Source organism: Schistocerca americana, chromosome 11 (assembly GCF_021461395.2).
Source record: "Schistocerca americana isolate TAMUIC-IGC-003095 chromosome 11, iqSchAmer2.1, whole genome shotgun sequence".
Taxonomy (NCBI): Eukaryota; Metazoa; Arthropoda; class Insecta; order Orthoptera; family Acrididae; genus Schistocerca; species Schistocerca americana.
In genome coordinates this window covers 17,282,884-17,306,218 of record NC_060129.1, presented here as the reverse complement: position 1 = coordinate 17,306,218, position 23,335 = coordinate 17,282,884, and the positions used below count along the sequence as shown (strand labels likewise).

The 23,335-nt window shown below is 38.6% G+C and overlaps 1 protein-coding gene across 16 annotated transcripts in view; it reads left to right on the top strand.

Moving 5' to 3' along the window:
- The window catches only part of LOC124553717 (zinc finger protein 708-like), a 117,913-nt gene extending 95,166 nt beyond the window's left edge, over nt 1-22,747 (top strand). For all 16 annotated transcript variants that reach the window (XM_047127635.1, XM_047127624.1, XM_047127631.1 and 13 more), the window contains 2 exons: nt 9,856-9,893; nt 19,062-22,747. In XM_047127635.1, the coding sequence (XP_046983591.1) occupies nt 9,856-9,893; nt 19,062-20,538 (1,515 nt within the window). In that variant the 3' untranslated portion in view covers nt 20,539-22,747. The remainder of the gene's footprint in view (nt 1-9,855; nt 9,894-19,061) is intronic.
- Nucleotides 22,748-23,335: the final 588 nt, after the last annotated feature.

Genomic DNA, 23,335 nt, shown 5'->3' with positions numbered 1-23,335 from the left:
AGTGACACAACTGGTTGACTGCCCAGAGGCTTCAGTTCAACTGCTGTCAAAACCTACGCAGACTTAACAGAAACTGTTCACCAGCCCAGACTGTGAGAAACACAAATATATTACCAAAGAAACCATGAGGCACAGCAGCACTGCTTATTTAAAACCTCAAGAAACCATACAATGCTAGTCAGCTTCAAAGCATTTTACAAAAGTAAATTGAAATAACAGTGATTAAAAGTACATTGTTTTTGTTGAAACTAAACAACTTGAAATAAGAACCTTCCCATGCTGTTCACTTTGAGGCTTACCAAACATTCTAAGATTAATTTTGCGTTATATATCAGTGAAAACATGATACACTGCCATCATATGCAACTGTTAAAAATAAGCAAATCCAAGTAAATATTTCTGTACAGACAAGTATGTCATATCAGATGAGATCATAATTTTATGCTCATGTACTTGGTGCTTTAGGTTACTATGTAGCACATACCAAGTTTGAATTACGACCAATTGAACTGGACTCATCTTGATCTCACTGCATAATAGTTAATTTGTCAAAAAAATACCTAAACACAAATTCACGAAGGATGATTGATTTGGTTTGATTTTGACAGGGAAACTATATCAGCTTTGGTGTAACCTGACTCTGCCTGCACTAAAATAGTTTGTGTGGTATTGCTCCCTGTGTATCTAGTAAAGCCAACCAGTGTCCTTAGATAGTGCAAGGAGTCCCTTTACCAGTTCTTTGTTAGACACAATTTCTCCACTTCTAGTTGCCCCAAAATTTCTCTCTCTTGCTGTGCAGTGACATGCATTCGATGATTAGGTGTGATGCAGTTTCTTCACTCCCGTCACAGATGCTACATTTAGGGTCTTCTTCCGTTGTGCCCATGGTATGTAGGTGTTTTTTGAAATTCTCATGGCTGGTCATCAGCCCAATCTTAAGTTTAATCTCTTTCCCATTCAAGCTCTAGGATTATAGAGCTTCTTTTAAAACATGGCTTTGGCAACATTACCTTACCATGTTTTGCTTATAGACCTTGGTCCAGTATTCTATGTACTGTCTTGTAAGCCAGTTCTGTAGTTCTAGTTTGATCATAGTCATGGTGATTGTAAGGACAGGTTAGAGTCCAATGAGTGGAGTCTTTGCCCCCATCCTGGCCAGTCTTTCGGCTTGTTCATTGCCACCAGTCCCTGAGTGGCCAGTGACCCACATTAGGTTTACCCTATTGCTTCCCCTAGCTCCACCAGAGCTCTGTGACATACTACAATAATCGTAGATCTACTTGCAAGAGCTGCCAATGATTTCAAGGCTGCCTGGCTGAATAGATATAGTGGCTACAGTCCTTGTAGCTCCTATGTATATTCTCCTCCACACACACCCTGATTTCAGCAATTTCAGCTTGGAATACCAAGGCCAGTTTTCCTAGAGAGATGATGCCCTCCACTCTTAGCTGAATCCCATACACCACAACCCCAGCACCTTGGTCTGATTTCTATCCATATGGTGTCGAACTGGTTTTTCCCACTGCTCCCTACTTCCATTTACTATATTGTAAGGCTTGTTGAAGCAGTAAGGAGTTGTTATACAGTCGGCCGGCATTTCCCCAGCCATTCCCCTATTTGCCTCACTCACTATTTTAGTGTGTGTTATGGCTAACCAGGCCAGTCTCTGCACCTTAGCAAGATACTTAGCTGCAACCTGATGTTCTACCTTCTTCCATGACAATACGGCCCCGTAGGAGATCCTAAGTCAAACCATCATGATGTATATCCAGTGCATACCTCAGGGTCTTAGGACCCAGTTTTTGCGATAAGCCCTGTTGGTACTCACTAGTGTACAATTCGCCTTGGAGCAGATGATCTTAATGTGAGGGATTCATGTTACTTACCCTTAGATATTTCACTGTCCTCTTCACAGGTAGGGTTTCATTGAAAAGCTTTACATTCCGACTTGAGTATTGGATATGATTCTTTGTGACTGATACAACAGTCTTCTTAGGATTAACCCTTAGGTCCTGTTTAATGCACCAATCTTGCACAATGTCAAGCACTCCTTGTGCCAAGTATTACAATGACAAGGTCATCTGATTATCCTTGGTAAAAACATTGACTGGAATTTAGTTCCTAAATGAGTTCATTCACCACTAGATTCCACAATATAGTGGACAAAAATCCTCCTGGTGGACAACCTCTAGTGGCGTTCATTACCATCATTTCATTCATCATTGTGGCCTCTACCCTCCTTCCACTAAGTGTGGCCCTAGTTCACCCAGATATAGTGGTCAGTAGATCATGTACCTCTGCTGCCCTTACCATGGGATCGAAGGTTGAATTACTAAAAGCCCCCTCGATGTCCTGGAAGATGCAGAGCGCTGTTTCTTGAAAGCAAAGTGCTTTCTCCACCCTCCCAGCAAATTGACGGAGAGTGGTCTCACATGGTTTACCTGGTTGAAATGTGTGTTGGTGTGTATGTAGAGGAGCCCTATTTAGCCTCATTTCCCCAACATGTACATTAACCAGACCGATTTGTCTCATATCCTTGGCCTTGGTATGATCAGTTCTCCCTGAATTTGGAATAAAGACAACCTTCACTGCCCTCCAGGTATTGGGAATGACTCCCACTACTAGGCTAACCCTGAATAACCTGCTGAGGACTCATAAGATTCTCTTCTGCTTGTTTCAAGAGAGCTGGAAAGATTCCATCTGGGGCAGGTAACTTGACCACTTAGAATGTTCCCACTGCACATTGGATTTTACTGAAATTGACACACTCCTTGGCCGGTTCCCCATCCTGTCTTTGAGTGCCTGAGAACCACTGTCTTTTAGGGATCATGTTCTGATCTACATTATCAGCCAGAGCATATTGAGGAAAGTAAGTTTTGTGGAGCAGTTCCAGTGTCTCATGTGCTGTCTTTGTATATTCTCCTCCTCCTCCTTCCTCAATATACCTTCTGGATTACTTGGTACTCTAGTGAGGATTTTGTGAAGCCTGGCTTGAGATAAGCACCTCCACATGCTGGTCACTTTAGAACCTTACGAAATATTCTTAGATAAATATTACATTAAATATCAGTGAAAACATGATTAACTGCCATCATATGCAACTGTTACAGTAAGTAAATACAAGGAAATATTTCTATACAGACAAATGTGTCATATCAGGTGAGATCGTAATTTCCTGCTCATTTACATGGTGCTTTAGGTTACTGTGTAGCACATACCAAGTTTGAATTACAACCAGTTGAAGTGGACATATCTTGATCACACTGCATAATAGTTAATTTGTCAAAAAAGTACTTAAGACACATTCACTAAGGATAAAGAGTGTAAAATATACTGTCTTTTTGTGTATGGAAGTGTGGAGTATATTTAGCTCTGGTCAAATTGAGAAGTTTTAGTCAAATACCCTGGATCCAGTTGAGTTCCAGGCAAAATATGTATTCACTGTACAGTTTGATGTATTTTTTATGCTTGTGGCAGTTATGGCTTACCAGTAGTACAATTTAGCGTTATTGTAATCAGTGTTTATGAAAATTTATTAATGAAAAACTAGTCAGAGCTATATTTAACTCCTGAAGTTGAGATGCATAATTTGATATAGTAGCGTTGAATTCAATTTTAGTGTTTTTTCTATGTAATATTTGTGAATAATATTTTATAGCTGGAAAGTGACAAATTAGCAGTTGGCTATGAATGTGATTTTTTGAGAGAACAGTCAGCAGAGTTAGAATATTTGATTTGTTGAATCCTTTGTTTATTGCTGTTCCTCACTTATTTTGACCACATTCATCTTTTGCTCGTCAGTAAGTTTATGAGTATATTTAAATCTGTGACCAAAATTCTACTTGCTATCATGGCACTGACCTTGGAAAAGTCCTAAAATTCCTAAAAGATAATAGTGCAAAAGTTGTATGAATGTGAATTTAAATACTGCCTTACAGTCATCAGCTTATTCTCACAGAAAAGTATTCCCAATGGATAGCAGGTTATTGGCATTTCTCTTGGCTTGGGAGGAACATAGTTCACAGGAGCAAAATATTAAATGTATATTTGTTTCTGTTTCAATGTTAAATGAGAAACGTTCAGTGTCAATCAGTTGGATTTAGATCCAGGCTATGGCTTAGCACTCAACAAGTTCGTTTTTGGTCTGAAAGGAATTTTTTAGAAAATAATCAGAGGTGTGTTTTGAATCATTGACCTGCTGAAATATGCAATTATGTGACATATTCTTTTTCCTACATGGAATCATATTCTTTTCTAAAATGTGACTACAGGAAATATCCCCACACCATGACACTTCTACTACCAAGCTTAGTGACCTATACCTCATCCTTGTTTTCCCCTTCAGCTTTTTTGTTATGTATATAGGGCAAGTAACTATTGCCACCTAGAATAACTGCGAAAGTATTAGAGTAGCTGAAAAGTTTGTGGGACAAATGTTACATGGGACAACGGGGGCCATAATATGATGTTGGTGTTTTGTTGCTAGATGGGTTTGCATCAGATATGAAGGTCAACTTAGTTTTTCTTTTTCTTTTTTTTAATGGGATGCTATAGTTTAGTACTCATTTTCTGATAGCGGTCATCAAGAGGAATCAAATCGTGCATTACAGTAAGGTCTGTGAAGGTCAAAGGAGGTCAAGAAGGTGGCACGAACGTCCACTTACAGATGATGTTCGAAGTGATGACCATTCAATGCCATGCTGCAACCATCTTATCATGCATTGAGTGGTATTCCTTATCACATTGGCACTTATCGAAGCACACAATTCTCTCTCATAACTCGTGCAAATAGTAAATATCCGTCAAATAGGCCATATCCATCTAATGTGTCATTGATGTGTAAACGCCATTTGACAAGTTTTGCAATACAACACTAACAGGAACAGAAAGACTAGTCTCATCAAATAAAGTGAATGTGAATGATGTAGTCCTTTGAAGAATTTCGATATGCTTTTCATTTACAGAGAAGACCAACAAAATTCAGTGAGAGCTGGTACTGTTGTACTGCGGTTAGAGATTCTAGCGCTAGTTTGCATCAAATTGCAAGGGAATTTGGGATGAGCCAGAGTACTGTTGTTCATGTTCTGCATGACCATAAATATCATCCATGCAATATCAGGCTTCACCAAGAATTAACTGGTACGTATTGTATGCATCGCATTAAATTCTGCTGATGGCTCAAGCTCAGATTGAGGGAGGAAACATTTATTAATTTATTTAGTGGCGAGGCTTCATTCGTGAGCCATGGAAATACTAATTTGCATAATATGGATTATTTGGCAACTGAAAATCCATGTTCATTGCTGCAAGTTACACACCAAAAACTGTGGTCAGTGATGGTATAGTGTGGGATTCTGGAAGACATAATTAAAGGTTCCTATTTCATCAAAGGCAGTCTTAATAGTAGGAAGTACACCAATTTCCTGCAAGAAACATTAGGCCTGTTATTGGAAGAAATACTTTTAGGAACAAGGAACAGAATGTGGTATCAATACAATGGGTGTCTGGCATATTTTTCGCTGATGGCTAGAAGTGAGTTGCAGAGAGAATTCCCAAATCATTGGACATGGAGGTGATTTCGTGGCTAGCTGGTTTGCCGGATTTGATGCCTTTGGATTATTTCTTGTGGGTATTCATAAAAGACATTGTTTATAAAGACGTTCCAACTACACCTGAAGATTCGCGAGAGATAATTTTCAGCGCATGTGCTTCAATATGTGCCAAGGTGATACGGAATACCACTGAATCCATGATAAGAGAATCGCAGCACTACATTGATACCAATGATCATCACTTTGAACACCTTCTGTAAATGGATGTTAATGCCACCTTCATTGACCTTCAAAGCCCTTACTGTTACTCATCATTGGATTTGTCTCCATAGCCGCTATCAGAAAATGTGTAGCAAACTATAGCATCCCATTAAAAAAAAAAAGGTTGACCTTTATATCTCTGAAGCAACAAAAAAACCACCATATTATGGCCCCTGTTCTATCATGCAACTTTTTTCCCACAAACTTTTCAACTCCTACCATACTTCCAGAGTTATTCTTGGTGCCAATTCTTACTGAATCATCCAGTACACTGGACACCATCAGAAAATAAATATGTTAAATTAATTTTTGTTTTTCCATGATATCTTAGACTTATCTTTGGCATTCCAAGTTCGAGGTTTCCTTGCAAACTCTATCCTGTCCTTATTTTTTGAATTTATGAGTGGGTTTATGTCATTTATCATGTAAATCATCTGTTACTTAGTGACTTTTTACAGTAGATGTGCATTGGCTCAATCCATTATGTTGCTTCCTATTATCCCTGACTTGTTGAGATGTTTTTCACTTGGAGCAGCAGCTGATTGCTTACAAATCATTCTGCCCTTCCTCATTGCTCTTCAAGGATGACCTGACCTTGGCTTACTGGTTACTGTTATTTCCTATTCTGGCCGCTGACTGCACACTTCTTAGTAGTTGTGGTATGCCATAGTCTCTAGCAGTGCTAAATTGCTACCTCCCAATCTTGAAGTCATGCAAAACAGCTTGTCTCACATCAAGCAAGTGTTTCGTTTTGCTATACTTTTAGTTCTCTACAGGTAAACGACCACTGAATGAATACATGAGTCATAGTAGTTAATGAATACCATACCATCAAGGCAAGCTACATACTTTGAGCTAAAGAAATACATACTTACATTGTTGTATGATCTTGCTCTTTCACTAGATATGTAACCCCAGCAGCATGAAGCTCTTGATGGAGTGACACATACATGTTGCTCTCTTTTGACTGCATGCAAACAGTACTGACAGCATAACACAACTGCAAAACATTTCTGAGCACTGCTGTAGCATAACAAAACACTCCAAATACTGTTCCCTGCATATTTGCAGAGACTCTTTGACCTCCTTGCTGTAATGTGTTTGCAGTACATATACAATTGCTGCGCTTTATTGAGATGGTACTAGAAATGTGGAACAATATTTTTTTTTTCCTTCTCAGCTACAGGCCAGCTAAGGCTTTACATTTCTTTATGCTACTCTTTCATCTGTACGCTTTCTTGTTTCCACTCAATTGACATCCAGTTTCTGTCTTGTCTTTTCGGAACTATTTTGCTGTGGTGAATTTATCAACTCAATTCTGTTTCTGTATTTGGTTTTAAATTTCTTGCTTATTTATACTGGTTTCTGGTAGGTCTTGGTGCAGTTCTGTAAGCCATTGAGTTCTTTTCTTAAGTTTTTAGTACTGTTGCACAGTTTTTCTTTTTAGTATGATAAAATTCATTAGCCTTCTTTGCCAAATTTTGTCTCCAGTTATTTTCCTACATATTTATCTATACTTCTTTGTTGTTCCTGAATTTAAATGATTGTACTGGTGTCCTGTTTCCTAATATCTTTCCGTTTTTCATAATTTTCACTATCGTTTGTTGATTCCAAAATTAGTGTTTGTGATGCAGATGTGTATCCTGGCCAAATGACTGCCTTGCAAGTCTGAGGTTCTGTAATTTTGGAGAAAGAATTTTTACTGTAAACATCTTTTCTTAACAGAAATGCAAAGACCATCTTTCATAGTCTACCTTTTGTGGCTCCATTTTCCCCACCATTTGGCTACATGACTTCTCATAGATCCTTAAATTTGTCTTCCCCTGATACTCCCATACTTACTATTTGATTGGGATATTGCAGTCCTGTTGTTACCCACTACTGCTTCTTACCAGAGTAGACAAGTAGTCACGCTTTTCCTACTGTTTTTCTCTCTCTTTGTTTTGTGCTTTCTCTACTCCATGAGTATTGCTTAATTATGTACAAAAGTTGAACAGACAATTTTGACACCCAGTATTCAACTTCTGGTATTGGATTCTGACAACTGCTCCATCAGTTGAATGTTCACTTTTCTAGTATGGTCTGAAAGAAGAATGGCGTTAGTCCTTTGCCTTGGCTAAGGTCTGTTCTTGTCTCAAATGAGGCTGTAGTTCTTTAAGATGATTTGTGTTGTCTTCTGTATTACAGATTCTGTAAGGATTTTGAATAAAAGCAGTCTTGCTTCATAGTCATAAGCCTTCTAAGGTTTACAGATGTATTCCAATAGTATTTTGCTCCTTCAGTCCTTTATCGATTTGCCCTTCAGAGGACCATCCTGTCCTAAGCTATCTCTGATAAATCTCCTATTTTGTAATTGTTAGTGTTGTTTTCTCCTCGAACTTTTTGTGGAATTTCTTTTAATCTTCTGTGAACATGGCTATCTGTTATTACAGGCCAGGAAAATTACTTTTATGATTCGGTGATAATAGTCAATTTCAACAGGTATCTTTGTCCAACTCTGGAAATCATCACCTTTTTGGAATTGTGCTTTGTTGTTGGAACATAAGCTATCTGATATTCTCAAATCATATTATTGTTGACCTCATATCTTTATACTGGTGTATGTGGGTGGGGTGTTATCTGCCAACAATTTAGCTAAATGTCTTTTTCTTACCATTTTTCCTTTTTTCTTACATCCACAGTCAGGCAGACATAAATGGAAACATTTTCTCCGTGGACGGTTATGGAATGTATGTATTCAAAATTAATTTGGCAGCTGTACAGTTCTCAAGTGGTAGTCCAGTGTGACATCTGAATCCTTTTGAGGTACTACTTTCCTAGTGTTAACCATGTTCACAAATTCCATATTCATTACAAGATAGGACTCTTCGTAATCTGTATGTCCAGACAATGGTAGTACTTCATGTACTAATTTATTTCAGTCATGTCATACTGCACGTCTTAATATCCACTCCCCAAGCACTAGGTGTGACATTTAATAACTTCGATGTAGCTTGTAGTAAGATGTCACTGGAGAATGGCATATGTCAAAATTCCAGTTGTGAATAAATACAGTTAATAGCAGTTGAGGCAGAAAATGTTCTCATCTCCACCCTGTGCCAGTCTGAGGATAAAAATTTAATAAAATTTTTATGTATTCCTCTAGCACTTCATCAGATTCTTCTCAACATTGTTCTCAGGACTGTTTTGCTTTCTGCATTGTTCTTGTTACCCTGATTTATTGGTACATGACCATTAATTATTGTGTACTTCTCATCTAAATGTTGAATTATTGCAGGGAGAGAGTCTTTCTGGAGGTAATGAAAAATTTGGTACTGACTGCAAAATAGATTTGCCATTTATGAATGCAGAGCCTAGTTCTGGAGTAGTTTCATGACTTTCTTCCCTGTGTTCTTTGTGAAAAATCTATAGTTCTCTGAATGTGGTATTTTTTCATCTGTGAACATGCTATTTTATAATGCCAATTTTAACTTGTTGTCCATTTACAATGTCTGAAAGTATTTTGAGTCTGCCAATATTTATTAGTGTTTGTATATTTAATGGTCAAAGCGTGTATGTAGTTCTGGGAGTGAACTTATGGTTGGGTTTAGAAGTCACTCCTCATCTCTGCAAGTTGGTCTGGACTGCCCAGTGAACAAAGGCCCAATTGTGTCACTTGCGATGATAGATTCATCTGTCACTTTTCATAATAAAAGAAAAGTGAACGAAAATTTTACACAAGTAGTAGGTGCATGTCAGATTAAAGATGTTTGTGGTCAATTTTCTTTGTGAAGTGTCTAGTAGGAAGTATGGCTACAACCGAATTACTGGCTTGTGTAGATATTTACAGTACTGAAGACAAAGTGAGAAAATGGAGAGTGAATTCTTACTAACATTCTGTTTCATTAACTGCAACTATTTATCATGTCCTCTTTAATGATATTTTCAAGCCTCACTTAAAGCATTTTTTGGACCACTCACATGTTGGTGGGCATTAATAGAATTATATTTATTTACTGTCTCATCAGTTGTAAGTCACAGGCCATTTCTTCAAATATTTCAGGTGGAAACCTCAACAGGATATGCATCTGATAGTACAAGGTACGTTTTCATAATTCACTGCAGAACATTTTGAGAAATATAAATTTTTATTACTTGTGAAAGTACTTAAGGAATAAAATGCACTACTGTAATTATTCAATATTACCGATAAGCAACTTCATTACAATGCAGTATGGTCAGTAATGTTGTTCTCTGCAACAACCATTATGTGACTGTTCCTAGATAAATAGAGCAAATATCTAATATCTGTACAGGAAAATAAAAGTTCAGATGATATGTCAGCAGCTGTGGTGTGCTTAATGCACATCACCACATGAAAATCACTGAAATTCAACAGATTCATCTTGATGGACACAAGCTAATGTCATACTGCAGTAGAACAAGTAAGAAGAAAGGGTGAGTGGCTATATATCCAAAAATTGGAGCTGATTCCCAATCTTTCAGATTAATGCATATAGTGTTGAACAGCTCTTTCAATGCTGTACCACAGTGGTGCTCAGGAAACACACAAGCTTTTAGTGGTGACAGTTTATGGGCCACCATCAAGAAGAACCGTAAGTAGCTGGTGCCAGTTTCAGTAAGGTTGTGAAGACTTAACTGGTGAATCCTGATTCTCTTTGTTTCTCCTTTGTCCCGGTGTTCCCTGAAGGCTGACCCATTCATTAAACACATTACAGGTGAGAAGGTAATGATTAATTCCCAGCTCTGCATCAACAGGTAGGGTTCACACATACCCTCTGATACAGGTCAGGCCCAGACAGGGGTGACTGCCTAAGCTGTTACCTTCCCAAATGCCAATTGATCCCTCTGTCAGGAGTTTGGGAGGTGTGACCTGAGGAGTGAAGTCATTTATGGTGGGTGAATCCTCCTTTGAGGGGACCCCCAATTGGAAGGAGCATACCATTGGAGATGTTGGCAATCATGGCTTATTATTTAGCAATGACTCAATCACCATCGTAGTTCGTGTCTACTAAATGTCCTCACAGTATCATGTACCAGAGGTGGTCAGTCCTTTTCTATTGTTAATGCATACATTCTGAAAGTTGCTGTAGCAGTTGCAGACCCTGTGAAATTCTTTTGTCATTTATGTAATACAACTTTGCTTCTGAAGACGTATTGTGATTTCCAAGCCCAACAATTGCTTACAGCATTACTCCTCCAGAGTTATCCTATTTGTGTTGAGGACCATCGTTCACTGAAATCTTCACATGGTGTTCTTTACATTCTGATGCTAGATGGCCTCACTGAGGGAGAAATCCACACTTACCTCTCTAATCATGGCATCACTGTGACCCATTGAGTAATGAAGAAGATGGATGCGAACTTAATGCCCACATGCACTCTTTCTACCGTCTGCTCAAGTAGTGATTGCCTCACGGATTAAGGCAGGCTATGAAGTCATCACGGTCCAACCATGCACTCCAAACCAGATGAGCTCTTACAAGTTTCAACATTATAATAAAACATGTATCCTGTCAAAACATAGCCAAATGCGTTACTCTCAGCAAAGATGTTCATGAGGGCAGCTGTTTGCCTCCTCTCTGCTGTATCAACCGTAATCCCATGAATGTCCAATGGGTCTTAATGATTGAACCATCCATGAGATCTGAGTGAAGGACATCAAACCCCACACTTTAACTTGCAGTTGTTAGCTAGTCAAAATCCATGCATTTTACCATCTGGCATTTACAGTACCAATTTTGCTATGCCATGCATAACGGAGAATATGCCCACCCAGACTTGCAACCTCAAGTTCAGTATTGCAGTAGTGAAATCACCCAGGTCACAGTAGCACCGCCGTCTCCTACAGCTGTGCAACAGGCCTTCAGATCTTTGCCCCTGGTAGCGAAATCACCTGCTACACAACTGTCAGGCTGAAAGGATAAAAGCTGTACTCCTGCAAAGACTTTCTACAGTTAAAACCATAGTCTTCATCTGCCAACTAGAAAGTTCTAAGAAATCAAACAGAAACGAACGGTTTTCTCCTTCCCTGACTTAGAGATCTTCTTCAGTGGTGTTGCCACATATACCCTCACCCGGCTGACCTCCATTTTGCTGGTGCCCACTGCTTACTGGTTTTCTGCCATGGAATTCACAGGCTGACCCAGGGGGGAAGCTAATATGTTTGTAGACCTCATGGAACAGTATTCTGCAGCATCTGCCCCCTGTAGTAGTGGATTTTTGAAGGCTGGCACTCAGCAGCCACCTAGGTGACTAACCATCCTGTGTTCGCTCCTCCCCAATCCCCATTCCCCATTATGACTCTTCTCCAGTGGAACATTCGTGGCATTAGATCTAACAAGGAGGAGTCACAGTTGCTCTTGGAATTGCAGTGTCCACTTGTTTTCTGCTTCCAAGAAAAAAAAATTGTCCTCACAACCCCTTTGATCTCTCATGTTTCCTTCTGGTCCTCTGTGATCTTCCCCCAAGGACAGCATTCCACCTCATGGGGAGCCATGCTGGTCATCCATCTCATTGAACACTCGACTGCTAGCTGTTGCCGTCTACATTTTCCTCCCTCATTTCACCTTTCCTCTTCATAACTTGTACACCCCTCTTTCATTTGCTGTTACTAAGTTGGACGTACTCCAGCTCATTGATCAGCTCCCTCACGCCTTTTTGCTGCTGGGCGACTTTAATGCACACCATCTGCTTTGGTGCTCTGGGAGGACCTGTCCAAGAGGTTCCCTCTTAGCTGACTTCCTGAATCTCTTAGCACTGGAGCACCCACGTTCCTTTCAGATTCCATGCACATTTATTACCATTTGGACCTCTCATTCTGCACTGTCCAGCTCGCTCATCATGTTGAATGACCCATTCCCTCTGATACATACTCAAGTGATCACTTTCTGTGTGCTATCCATTCGCCGACTACTAACTCACCTGAGTGCAAATCCAATTAGCAGCTTTCCAAGGCCAACTGCAGGCTTTACCCCTCCCTCACTACATTTACACAGCTGTGATGACCACTTAAAGTATCTTCCAAACGTTATCCCTACCGCCGAAGTATGTTCCATACCATGCACTTCATGTTTACTGTAGCATGTTCTGTTCCCTGGTGGACTGAGGCATGCAGCAATGTGGTTTGCTTGCGGAGATGTGCTCTCCACATTTTGAACCATCATCGTGATACATCTGCTGGAGGGCTGGTATCCTCTGTAGTCCATACATCTGGGGCTTCAGCGGCCATCTGCCACATTTACTAGAGGAAATTTTGAAAGACAAAGTTGTCTCAAGGTTTATATGGTTTGGATTTGTCACACACACACACTTATGCAGGAAAACATGATGCCTGAATGCCCGTTGTATCATTGCCTTTGCTGTCCCCATTAACCATGTGGACTCTCCCACCAGGTATCTCATCTCCCTTTTCATCAAGGATTTTACAATCAGTTTCAGTTCTACATCAACCTGTCTCCTAAATTCAGTGACATTAGGTATGCTTTCGTGTGTTTCCAGCCAGTCAACGCTGTACGTCACTGCCCCCTGCTCGTGTATTGGAGGAAAGTAGTTTGCTTTAAATTTAGACCAATTAGGATTAGAGTGAAAGTCAGTACATCAAAGCTTCAAATGATGCAGAGGTTTGCATACTGCTTGTTTTTCAGCAATTTTCAGAAAAAATATCATTCAGAAATATCCTCAGAGGTATGAACTGAAGTCATGGTAGCACCAAACATTGTACAACAGCTGATTCCTTTTGGTGAAGTGACAACACAATTCTTCAGGTGGCCTTAAATCACCAAGAGCTTCATACCCCGAACAACATCTAAATTTACAGTTCCACCTTTTGTGGATTTCCACATTGTCTCATGCAAAGTATCCTACATAAACACACTGTAAAATCTTGTGTTTTAAAATTTTCTGATGAGTTTAAGCAGATCTATGTTTTTAATCCTTCTTTCCAGTACCATTGCTGTGGAAGTTTTTTTTAATGTACAACCCAAGCAATTTTCCGTATTGTAAATACAGGCCTTTACCTATAGTGACGGCCTCCATGGCCATATTACACCTTTTAGTTGCTTGTAATTACTTTTCCCTTTTTTGGGCATTCTGTACTGCTTGAAATATTTCAGCTCTCCTAGCTAATGAAACCAGTGGCTGACAGCCCAGCAAATGTAGGAATCAGAACCTGAATTACTTCACCAGATGTCTTTGGTATTGGTAGGAACCTGGGCGTTTTAACCCATCATTTCCTTCCATGTTTCTGCCTCAAGGCACCTTTTGCTACTGTCACCAATTCTGTAAATATCGCATCGGTTTTTCTTCATCTTTAGCATATAGTGAGTTGTATTCAGTATTGCTTGAAGGTTAGTCCAGTACCCAATTTAAGTTCGAGCAAACATTGCCTTATCAACATCATATGCGGGAATAGGTTGTCCTATATGAATATCCGTCCCTTGACATACCTGCGCAGCCTTATCAATGAGTATTTGGTGTGCAGTATGGTGATCTTTATTTGTAGTGTAGGTGATGATGATGTGCTCTTGCACACATTTTCCAATGTGTTAAAGCCCTTATCGCCATAATCTAGGTGCTATTTCAATTTTGTTCCAGCTCCACAGACATTGTATCCAGAAATACAAAGTTCGCATGGCAGACTCTTGAGAATACCACCTCCAAATTTGTTGACACATTTCCTATCACTCGTGCCACACTACTGCATGGTTTGAGCTTTGATTTTCGTATTGCATAGCAATTTGCGACTGTTCACCCAGCTGTTGAGCTTCGATGAGAAACTAAACCATTTCATCAAAGCCCTGTTCCCTCGACATCTTACGATCTGCTCTATGAGGAACATAACGGGTTTAAAGCTTTCCCATAGTTCATAAGGTTTGTTCTTAATTCTGTGGTGAATAATGCGATTATACTTGTCAATGATCTGTGGCTGTATGTTCAGCCATTTGCACATACGTAGAAGATTACATTGCTTCCACATTCGGTTTTCGATTGTCCAGTTTAACCATTTGGCAGTGCTAGTTTCCAAATGGGAGAATGTTGAGTAGTGATTTATCCAACATCATTCCAATTCTACCTTGATATGCCTATTGTAAAATTTACTTCCATCACATGCTTCAAGGTTGTTGGGAGTCGAGTTAGTCCTGTCTGCAACAATTGTTTAGAAACCTCTCAAACCTCCTTCCCTATCTTTACTTTCAAAGGTGAGGCCCAAGCAAAATTGGAACGTGTGTCTGTGACCATGAGAATGTACTTGAAACCATTATTTCATTTTAAGTAGTCTTGCGTATCTGAGACCAGCCTGCCACGCATAATCCATTCCTTGTATTATCAGAAATATTCTGCATACAGGTCTGTAAAGCTCATGAACAACTCCCTCCACAATTACTCGACGATGCATATTTTTCAAAGCTCAGGTAAGATTGATAATATTTTGCTCATGTGACCAGCATTCTCTTCACCAGCTGAAGTTGTAAACAGTCGTAATCGAGCTATGATTTCATTTAGTTACCATAATTTGTATACTCTAGAGGTAGATTGTTCAGTCTTTCAGGCTAAACTTCGGTTATTTTACCTGCACTATGTGGAGCTGCTACTGCTGGTACAGTTAAAATCCTGTATTTGTCACTATATGAAACTTCCATTCATCCTTTTGGGGTTTTACATGTGTTGGTAATTCGTAATAGTGGACTACATGTTTTTATAGTTTCAGGGTATATTTTTGACATTTGACATTTTCAGAATTATTAACTGTAAGAGCCTAGGCAATCTTTCAAATTCCTTGTTCCCAATTCTTATGGCCTTCTTGGTTAAGCATATTGAGTGCTTACCTACCAAATATGGTTTCGTCCTGATGACCCCATATGTTGTCTTAACTCATCATTGCTACTTCTCCTCCTCCTCCTCCTGTTTCTGCTTATATCTACAGTGCATGACAGTTCTTCCAGCCTGTCAGTTCCTGGCTTAAATGTTACTGAGAGATGCTGGTCTTGTTGCAGTTGACCCAACTTTCACAAAAGTAACTTCTATCACATTGCCTTCCACACCTCTATTTTTAGCATTACACTTTTTCGGCAACATCCTGCTGTATACTAAGGCATTTTTGAGACAATTTACAATCTAAATGTGCTTTGAGACTATGGGTGGTGATGGGAGTAAAGTGCCTTAGCCATCACATTCTTGTTCCACACATACGTTAGTTTTGCATCGACTTCTTTAATTTCTTGCCCGCCGGAGGTTCGAGTCCTCCCTCGGGCATGGGTGTGTGTGTTGTCTTTAGCGTAAGTTAGTTTAAGTAGTTTGTAAGTCTAGGGACCGATGACCCTAGCAGTTTGGTCCCATAGGAATTCACACACACACATCTTTAATTTCTTGTTGACACACAGTTCACATTCCTGTATTAGAGCATTCAACACCTCAACATTCATAGCACCTCCCTTGACAAGACCTTCAGTTCCCTTAATTTAGTGTTGACTGCCTCCATTTTTTTTTTGTCAAATGCATGTGCTTTGCATCCTCTGAATGAATGTACAACACATGTTCAAATTTGTACATAGTGTACAATATACTGACACATGTGCATTTTGGTGCATTGCCTTTTTGAAGGTATTTGTTCAAGTTCCGTTTCTATTGACTCTCATTCAATTTACTAGTTTTATCTGTAACCAGCAAGCTATACTGAGAGTTACTCCAGCAATCCTCACATGTAACAAATTTATTGAGTGGCATGTCATTTCCTACATGTACTTTGAAAATATGCTTTAAATTTAGATAGTCCTGTTCGAAAGTTATAAGATTGATGTATCCCATACAAATAGCTTTGGGAGGCTTAAGTATTTCTCACTGAAATAAAATACGTTGACTTGCATGTGGCGAGCAAATCAGAAATACCTGCAGATATCCTGATTTTCCACTGAGATGTTGCCAAATATGAATATGGTGTTAGTTTTACATTTTCAGGTGGTAGAATGTCGCTGCTTTTGCTGGCTGTTCAGTATGTTACTCCCTTAACGCCATGCAAAATTTCCTGCAGTAGCTGATATTTTGACTGAAACTGAATTTTTGAAAAATATATACATGCTCTAAGTGGTCTCCCACAGGATGTGTCAACAGTGTAAAAACTAGATTATTTTCCGCAGCATGAAGCCCCAATAACCAAAGCATTTCTAATATCAGGAAGTAATGATCCATTTGCCTTGTTCTTCTGGTTTCTACCTTCATCATAGCAGGACCGGTCATTTAAAGACCCTTGTGGTGAGACTGTTTCTTCCACTTGGTTATGGTGGTAACTGTTTATTTACATTGAAATAGAGAGGTTTTATAAACTCTTACTTACAGATGGGTACATAAACAATTGTAATTCAGTGCCCACATCTGGTAATGTTGAATCATACATTTCCACTGCAGTCAATGCACAGAATGCATCAGGGAGTCGAGCTATTATAGTTTCCAATGAATGGAGAGTTTGGCAAGCTATGGACAGTAGATAAGTGCACAATGTGCTGTAGAATTGGAGGATATGTGACTGCCTTCTTTGCCAACACATTAGCTCATCCTGTACTGCATTTCATTAAACTTGAAAGTCTGCTCCTGTAGATCTGTGCTCCTTCTGTGGTGAAATATTTTAACTATATCAACTGACTCCCTACAGAGATGGTATGATCACGTGGTAACAGCAGGGGAGAGCAAACTTTTCTGTGGAACAAGGCCGAAATTAACTTTGACATATTGCGTGGTCAACGTCATTCGTCCAACGAGAATATTATTTTGTCATCACTAAATCAATGGTTTTCAACTGATTCCACTTATTAGAACTCCCTATTCAATATTACACACTCTGACATGCTTACACCCACTGGTATTCAAACCGTAGGTTTGATTGAACAGCATTTTGTTGACACCAGATGCCTGCTGCTGCAATGACTTCACCTTTGCTGCAAGGAAAGCATATAGTGTTCGTTAGAAGCTTATTTGCTCATTTTCTCTGTTCATCAGCATTAATAATTAAACTGGCTCACAACAGGGACTTTGGATGCATGACTTGCATCCTTATCCTTTGATGTTTGTCACAAGTGAGCAAATTATTTATCCATTGCTGTAAGTATATTTTCACGACATCTACTACTATCATAGCTATAATTGTATTATTATTATTATTATTTCTCTTTCCTGTCTCAAACGTTATGTCTGGTTAAAAATGGAAAGTGACGTCGACCTTGATCAAGCATGCCTTCCTTTTAACTATACAGTATACATTATATTTCATTTAGGAACTTTCGGGTAATTGAACATATATCAATAATTACAGATTTCTGGATGTAGCTGTTTTCTACATTTGGTTGTAGCTGTATTGCGTTGTTGTACTGGTGGATATTGTTTGGTATGACTCCTGTACTTAATAGTATAATTGCTATGATGTCAACTTTATCCTGATGCCACATGTCTTTGACTTCCTCAGCCAGTTGGATGTATTTTTCAATTTTTTCTCCTGTTTTCTTCTGTATATTTGTTGTATTGGGTATGGATAGTTCGATTAGTTGTGTTAATTTCTTCTTTTTATTGGTGAGTATGATGTTAGGTTTGTTATGTGGTGGTGTTTTATCTGTTATAATGGTTCTGTTCCAGTATAATTTGTATTCATCATTCTGCAGTACATTTTGTGGTGCATACTTGTATGTGGGAATGTGTTGTTTTATTAGTTTATGTGTATGGTAAGTTGTTGATGTATTATTTTTGCTACATTGTCATGTCTTCTGGGGTATTCTGTATTTGCTAGTGTTGTACATCCCCTTGTGATGTGATCTACTGTTTCTATTCATTGTTCGCAAAGTCTGCATTTATCTGTTGTGGTATCGGGATCTTTAATAATATGCTTGCTGTAATATCTGGTGTTTATTGTTTGATCCTGTATTGCAATCATGAATCCTTCAGTCTCACTGTATATATTACCTTTTCTTAGCCATGTGTTGGATGCGTCTTGATCTTGTAACACTTGCAAGTGAATTATTTTAATTCCCATCTAAAAATTTCAAATCAAATTGGCAGTGACTCAGATTAATCATTATTTTTACCTCATCAGTTCCTTCCTTGTGGTGGAATATTTTAATTTTAAATCACTAACAGTTACTATATATGTAACTTCTTATGCAATTTTATGAATTCGCGCTTATAGTACTGGATTTATGGACACCTAAATATTATTTCTTTGTTGTACGTATATCAATATTTAACATTATCCTCATTACTCTTCAGATTGACTCAGTGTGCTGGTGGGTGCTGTGACATACCATGTGAAGAAACTAGTCGCCATAGAGTGGTCCAGGATGAGTTGGTGATAGACATGAAGTCAACACATGAGTTTGGTACCAATACAAAAGATATGACTGTTGATAAGAACTGCTCAGTTGCCACACAATATAACTGTAGTACGAGGGAAAAGGAATTATATGTATATAGCTGTAATTTCTGCCAACAGAGCTTTCCTTCAAAATACAGATTCATAAAGCATGTGTTTATGCACATTGATGGCATGCAACCACCTTCGTATGTTTGTAAGTGGTGTGGTGAAGTATTTCACAGTAATGTTAGTTTGAAAAAACATTTGAGAATGAGTGAGAATCATCATGTCTTAACTGCTGGAAACCATGAAAAATATGGCTATAGTGAAGAGCATCAAAGCAGTATCTTCTCAGATAGTGAGCCAGAAGTTTCTATCGCAGAATACAATGAGCTGAATTCATACAAGGAAATGTGGAAAGCTGCTAGTGACATAGGTAACACACACATGACAAATGATACAGAGGAAACAAATCATTATGGATCTCTATCTACAACTGTTAATGTCAGATCCCAGGGTGATCTACTTACTGCAAACAGAATCCACAAACGTGATATTTGTGGCAAATCTTTTGCTGGTGCAGGCAATCTTAAGAAACATGGATTAATTCACACTAGAAAAAAACCTCACAAATGTAAGATTTGTGGGAAATCTTTTGCTTTCCCAAGCCATCTCAAGAAACACATGGTTCTTCACACTGGAAAGAAACCTCATAAATGTGAGCTTTGTGGACAATCTTTTCCCAGGAGAAGCTCTCTCAATAGACATAAATTAATACACACTGGAAATAAATCCCACAAATGCCAGATTTGTGGGAAATATTTTGCCAGGACAGACGCTCTCAGAAGTCATTCACTAATTCACACTGGAAAAAAATCCAACAAATGCGAGATTTGTGGGAAATCTTTTGCCAGGACAAGCAATCTCAAGGCACACAAATTAATTCACACTGGGAAGAAACCTCATAAATGTGAGATTTGTGGGAAATCTATTGCTTACTCAAGCAGTCTCAAGAAACATTTGTTACTTCACACTGGAAAGAAACCTCATAAATGTGAGATTTGTGGGAAATCTTTTGCTTTCTCATGGGAACTCAAGACACATGTATTTCCTCACACTGGAAAGAAACCTCATAAATGTGAGATTTGTGGGAAATCTTTTGCTTTCTCAAACGGTCTCAAGAAACATGTATTACTTCACACTGGAAAGAAACCTCATAAATGTGAGATTTGTGACAAAACGTTTGCCCTCACACGTTATCTCAAGAAACATGTATTAATTCACACTGAAAAGAAACCTCACAAATGTGAGATTCGTGGGAGATCTTTTGCTAGAGCAGGCAATCTCAAGACACTGAATCATACATGCCAGGAAGAGACCTCACAAAAGTGATGTTTGTGGCAAATCATTCTTAGATCAGCTTATCTCAAGATACATGCATTAGGACACATTGGAAGGGGACCTCACAAATGTGATACCAGTGACAAAAGTTTCACTCAGTTGGGCACTCTCAAGATACATCAGAAAGAAACTACAAGTAAGTGTTAGTTTTTTGTAAATAGGTTTTCCTGGTTGATGCCCTCAAGGTGTGTAAAATAATGGAAGAAGCAAGGGGAGAATAAATTGTAATGCCCGTGAAATAACATACAAATATGGTATAATTGTGAAACAATGTGTACTATAGAGTGGTAACAGATAATGTGACAATATAAAAATCCATATCTGCTGCTTGAGATGTCAAGAAATTGTATTACTAAATACTCGAGAAACATGACTCAAATGTGTTTTTGTCAATAACACTGCTGTTTTTTCCTATAGCTCTTGAGAAAAGAAAATTGTGTATTGTGATAAATCCCTGTTTGTCAGGAATCATAAGTACCATGCAATATTCAGTATAAGGCCAAGGATAGGTGATGACTTGCTGCTTATTATTCCAAACATAGTCATCATGTAGTACTTGTAACTGTGCATTTTAGAAACAGTGACATCAAAAATATATTCATGGCACTTCCTTCACAAAGGCTAGTAAACTCAACACTGGAGAAACATGATTATGACAATTATTTTAGTCAGGTATGTTTTCGCAAGAGATCTGCTGTATGTGAAATGAATAGAGTTTACATTTATGTTCTGTTAGTACTAATCCTGTATTAGTAAGAGTAACAACAAATATAGCAACCTGCTTAATAGCATGTTTGTCCACCTTTGGAACACAATACTTCGACAGTTCTACACGATATGGACTTGGCATGTCATTTATGTGTTTCTGGATGTATGTTGTACCAGTTGCATTCCACACGTTCAGATCAGCTACATGGTGTGATCAAGATGTTAGGTACCATACTACTAACACAACTGTAGAGTCGTTCTGCATATGTGTCATCGGCAGTTATCCTGCTGTAAGATGCCTTCACCGTGGGAGAGCATATCAGGCATGAAGGAATCTATGCAGTAGCAATAACCCACATAGTCGGCAACTCTCATGATGCCTTCAATTACTACCAGATGTCCCAAAGGAGCCTGAGTGACTGTCCCCATAGCATAATGGGCCCACCACGTAGTGCCATTCGCCTAGATGATAGCATATCTGGATGTTGCAACTGACCTGGTGTAACAGGAAATGTCACATATCCTGACAGTTGGCAGTTGACATTAGCATTGACCTTCATTCCAGCATCAATGATCCCTTGCCCACTGCAGTTGCAATTGAACATTTTTGTGGAGCCCCATGTTCAACAATATACATTGATTTGTGGGTTCAAAAACGTCTATGGCTGCTCAAGCATTGTTTTCTTTAATTAGATATGACATATTGCCACATGTCAAGCTTCACAGAGCAGGCAAGCCTCTGACCTGCATGATTTGTAATGGATAGGTGTATTACATGTTTTCATAAGTTTATCAGTTTATCACCTTTAAGCCACTTTCCACAGATGTTCACAAAAGTAGCATAGATCTAGCCTACCAGCTTCACCACTTTTGAGGTGCTTGTTCCCAACTACAATCCCACTGTAACCAGCCCTTTGCTAAAGTCACTTATGTCATTGGATTTATATGTCTGTGACCCATCTAATTGGTAGAACAATTCAATGTTAATTTCTGGTCTGCTTATATACTTGTAATCTGCTTATTGCATCATGTGCATACAACATGGGGCATTCATACTCCTTGCAGGCAGTATTCATGACAGTTTTGCTCACCAGTGCATCTCTACACAAATGGGTCGGATGTTAAAATGTGTAATCTAATAAATTCATTGTTCGTGGTTGCCATGTACACCAGTGCACAATAGCTATATTTTTTTGCGAATTTTTTTGTTTTACTAAGCTCTGTACGTGATAGAGATAATGTAGATAGGTGTTATGCACCAAAGCTCTTAATTATTTTTTCAGCATTCAATACCATGTAAGTTATACACAAAATGAAATAGGTAAACAAACATTAGGTCTTACAATTTGATTCCAGTTATTCGTATACACAAGAACAACACTTGGGAGAGCTCAGAACATGAGTACTAAATATTTCTTGCATTTCATTCAAAGTTGTTTTCAATGTGGATAGTTTCCTTAATTTGTGTAAATAAACATGACGTCTTTGGAAATCTGTATTCATGCTTTATTTTTAGTTTCAGAACGATTGTTTTTATTTTTGATTTCCGACCTGTTTGTTATTGGTGAAAGTGGGTTAGTATGTCAACTACACGTGTAACAACTGGAGATAGTTATAAGTAAGTGATTGGCACTGTTCCGTTTTGCTACACTTCAGCTGTGACAATTTGTAGTGATGTGATTACATTTTATTCCATCTTTCTCATGATGGGACATCCACAACTGCTGTATAGATTACTCATAATAGGCAACATCCACATACCATTGTATTAAATATTATTTTCCAATGAAAGGAAAGAAAAGCCATGTTTCTGGACAATAGGCTTATATTCTGATGAATCTGAAAATACACTACTAAGTGTGGCGAGTATACATATCATTAATGTCTAAGAAAAACAGTAAAATTTGTAGTAACGTGTTTCAAAAGGTACACAATATGGACTGAATATCTATTTGTGTGAGCTAAAGATGGTTCATGTAGCATTTGTCTGGTACACGAGATGTAAGCAGAAAATGAACATCTTCAGTGGTTGTGTGGAAAACTAGGCAAAGAACTGAGTCTACATAAACACAATAGATAC